This window comes from Miscanthus floridulus, chromosome 8 (assembly GCF_019320115.1).
Source record: "Miscanthus floridulus cultivar M001 chromosome 8, ASM1932011v1, whole genome shotgun sequence".
In the NCBI taxonomy this organism is placed as follows: Eukaryota; Viridiplantae; Streptophyta; class Magnoliopsida; order Poales; family Poaceae; genus Miscanthus; species Miscanthus floridulus.
The window spans coordinates 33,001,806-33,004,295 of NC_089587.1; the positions used below are offsets into that span (position 1 = coordinate 33,001,806).

General features: G+C 52.5%; 1 protein-coding gene across 1 annotated transcript; it reads left to right on the plus strand.

The window, feature by feature from the left end:
* The first annotated feature begins 261 nt into the window (after nucleotides 1-261).
* Nucleotides 262-1,831, plus strand: LOC136471527 (peroxidase 70-like). Its single transcript, XM_066469264.1, has 3 exons — nucleotides 262-738; nucleotides 837-1,028; nucleotides 1,150-1,831. Exons 1-3 carry the CDS (start codon nucleotides 520-522, stop codon nucleotides 1,711-1,713), a joined length of 975 nt encoding a protein of 324 aa, XP_066325361.1. The 5' UTR covers nucleotides 262-519; the 3' UTR covers nucleotides 1,714-1,831.
* The last annotated feature ends 659 nt before the right edge of the window (nucleotides 1,832-2,490 follow it).

Genomic DNA, 2,490 nt, shown 5'->3' on the forward strand with positions numbered 1-2,490 from the left:
GCATGCCTTTCTCTCCTGTATGCCTGCAGTGACGTGACGAGCGAGACGCGCGTCAAACTTAACTCAAAACAGCTGTCTGACTGCGATCTCTACCCGTAACGACAAGCTACACTTCAACTAAATTATGTGCCTGCATGACATGTTCTTTGTTCGCGAGCACACTGATCGGGGAGAAAGGAATGTACAAACGACACTACAAGCCTCCCACTTTTGTCGACCACGAGAGAAAGGCCGAAGAACTCCCTCCCAATTTTCCACAGCCAGCTGCCAGCCTCCAGCGGCCTAACTTAATTTGACTCCAGTTGCGGCGTGGATCATATCGGAGGGCTACGCTTTTGCATGCATGAAACTGCCAACGCCACTATAAATAGGCAGCTCGCGTCGTGTCACTCCCCACCAGCTAAGCAAGCTAGCTATTGTCGATCTGGTGATTTGTCAGAGAACTGAAGATCACCGTACGTACCTGAAGATAATTTGATTAGCTAGCCTGATCTGATCAAGTTAGCCAGCCAGTTAGCCATGGCTTCGTTCCGGACGTGGCACTGCTTGCTCGCCAGCTGCAGCTTGTTCCTCCTGCTCGCTTCGGCGGCGCACGGGCAGCTCTCGCCGTCCTTCTACGCGACGACCTGCCCGACGCTGGGGCTCATCGTGCGGGCCACCATGCTCAAGGCCCTCCTCGCCGAGCGTCGGATGGGCGCGTCCCTCGTCAGGCTCTTCTTCCACGACTGCTTTGTCCAAGTATGTTACGTGGCGTTCATATGGATTGTACTACTACGCTACGTACTTATGCCAAAACCTTGCGGGCTGAAGTGGAGTTAATTTGTTATTACCTGCAGGGCTGCGACGGCTCCATTCTTCTGGACGATGTTGGCAGCTTCGTCGGCGAGAAGGGCGCCGGCCCAAACGTCAACTCCGTCCGCGGCTTCGAAGTCATCGACCAGATCAAGGCCAACGTCGAGCTCCTCTGCCCCGGCGTTGTCTCCTGCGCCGACATCGTCGCCCTCGCCGCTCGAGACGGCACATTCTTGGTACATGTCTCTTACTAATATATTCCGTCCCTCCGTGGTATATTAAGCATACCACGGAGTACATACGCAGACAGATGAATCTAATTAATAACTCCATCACAACTGATCTGGATCATCACAGCTCGGAGGACCAAGTTGGGCGGTGCCGCTCGGCCGTCGCGACTCGACAACGGCGAGCCTGACCCTGGCCAACAGCGACCTCCCGTCGCCAGCCTCTGACCTCGCCACCCTCGTCTCGGCGTTCGGCAACAAGGGCCTGAGCCCGGGGGACCTGACGGCGCTGTCCGGCGCGCACACCATCGGCTTCTCGCAGTGCCAGAACTTCCGCGGCCACATCTACAACGACACCGACATCGACGCGGCGTTCGCCACCCTACGCCAGCGCAACTGCCCCGCCGCGCCGGGCACCGGCGACACCAACCTGGCGCCGCTCGACGTGCAGACGCAGCTCGCCTTCGACAACGCCTACTACCGCAACCTGCTGGTCAAGCGCGGCCTGCTGCACTCGGACCAGGAGCTCTTCAACGGCGGCTCCCAGGACGCGCTGGTGCGTCAGTACAGCTCCAACCCGGCCCTCTTCGCCTCAGACTTCGCCGCCGCCATGATAAAGATGGGCAACATCAGCCCGCTCACCGGAACCGCTGGCCAGATCAGGGCAAACTGTAGGGTGGTTAACAGCAGCTGATACCTGATAGATATATAGCGAGTTGCTTCCATCACCATCAGTATTACAGGGGTGTATAAATATATGTACAAGCACACCTATAGATACTATTTGCTACTTCTTCGGTTGGCTACAAAGGTAGACAAGCCATGCATGGGAGAATAAGAACTTCACAAGTGGAATTTAAATATATGTGAAATTTATTTGTATCCTCTTTTTTACCACATGCTATGCACTTTGTCTACCACTAAAATAATTAGCTGTAAACAAGGGCACTTCATGATGACGCAAGAACTTAAACTTGAGTGGATGGGTTCTAGGAGGAAGTTCACTCTGCTCACAAATATGCCCAATTTTTTAAGCAATTTGCAAATGCCAGTCGATGTAAAAACTATAAATGCACCTTAATGCAGGCACCGTTTGGTATAACTCTATCAGGTCTGGATATCGAGCCAGCTCGGCTCGGCTCGTTAATATTACGAGCTAGAGAGGCAGCTTGGCTCGGCTCGTTACTGAGCTCGAGCTGGCTCGTTTAGCTCGCGAGCTACTAAAAAATAGGACACACATGTTTATAATGTTTATGCTACATTAATTTCAGAAGGTGACGTCCACCATTATGCAACCATACATGATTAATACATATCAGGTTCATCAAATGTATCAACCATGCAACATAGCTGGTCCATCCATGATCATGCAGTTCCAGCATACTAACTAGTTGCTTGCCACCACAAACTTAGGAAAGTCCACAGATTCAATGTCAACATCATCATCTTCTCCTTGGAAAATAATCCATAA

Bases quoted from the DNA above. Each gene is read 5' to 3' on its own strand.
- LOC136471527 (XM_066469264.1), top strand. From the start codon at position 520: ATGGCTTCGTTCCGGACGTGGCACTGCTTGCTCGCCAGCTGCAGCTTG. The intron at 739-836 runs GTATGTTACGTG...TATTACCTGCAG, and splicing joins TCCACGACTGCTTTGTCCAA to GGCTGCGACGGCTCCATTCT. The intron at 1,029-1,149 runs GTACATGTCTCT...GGATCATCACAG, and splicing joins CTCGAGACGGCACATTCTTG to CTCGGAGGACCAAGTTGGGC.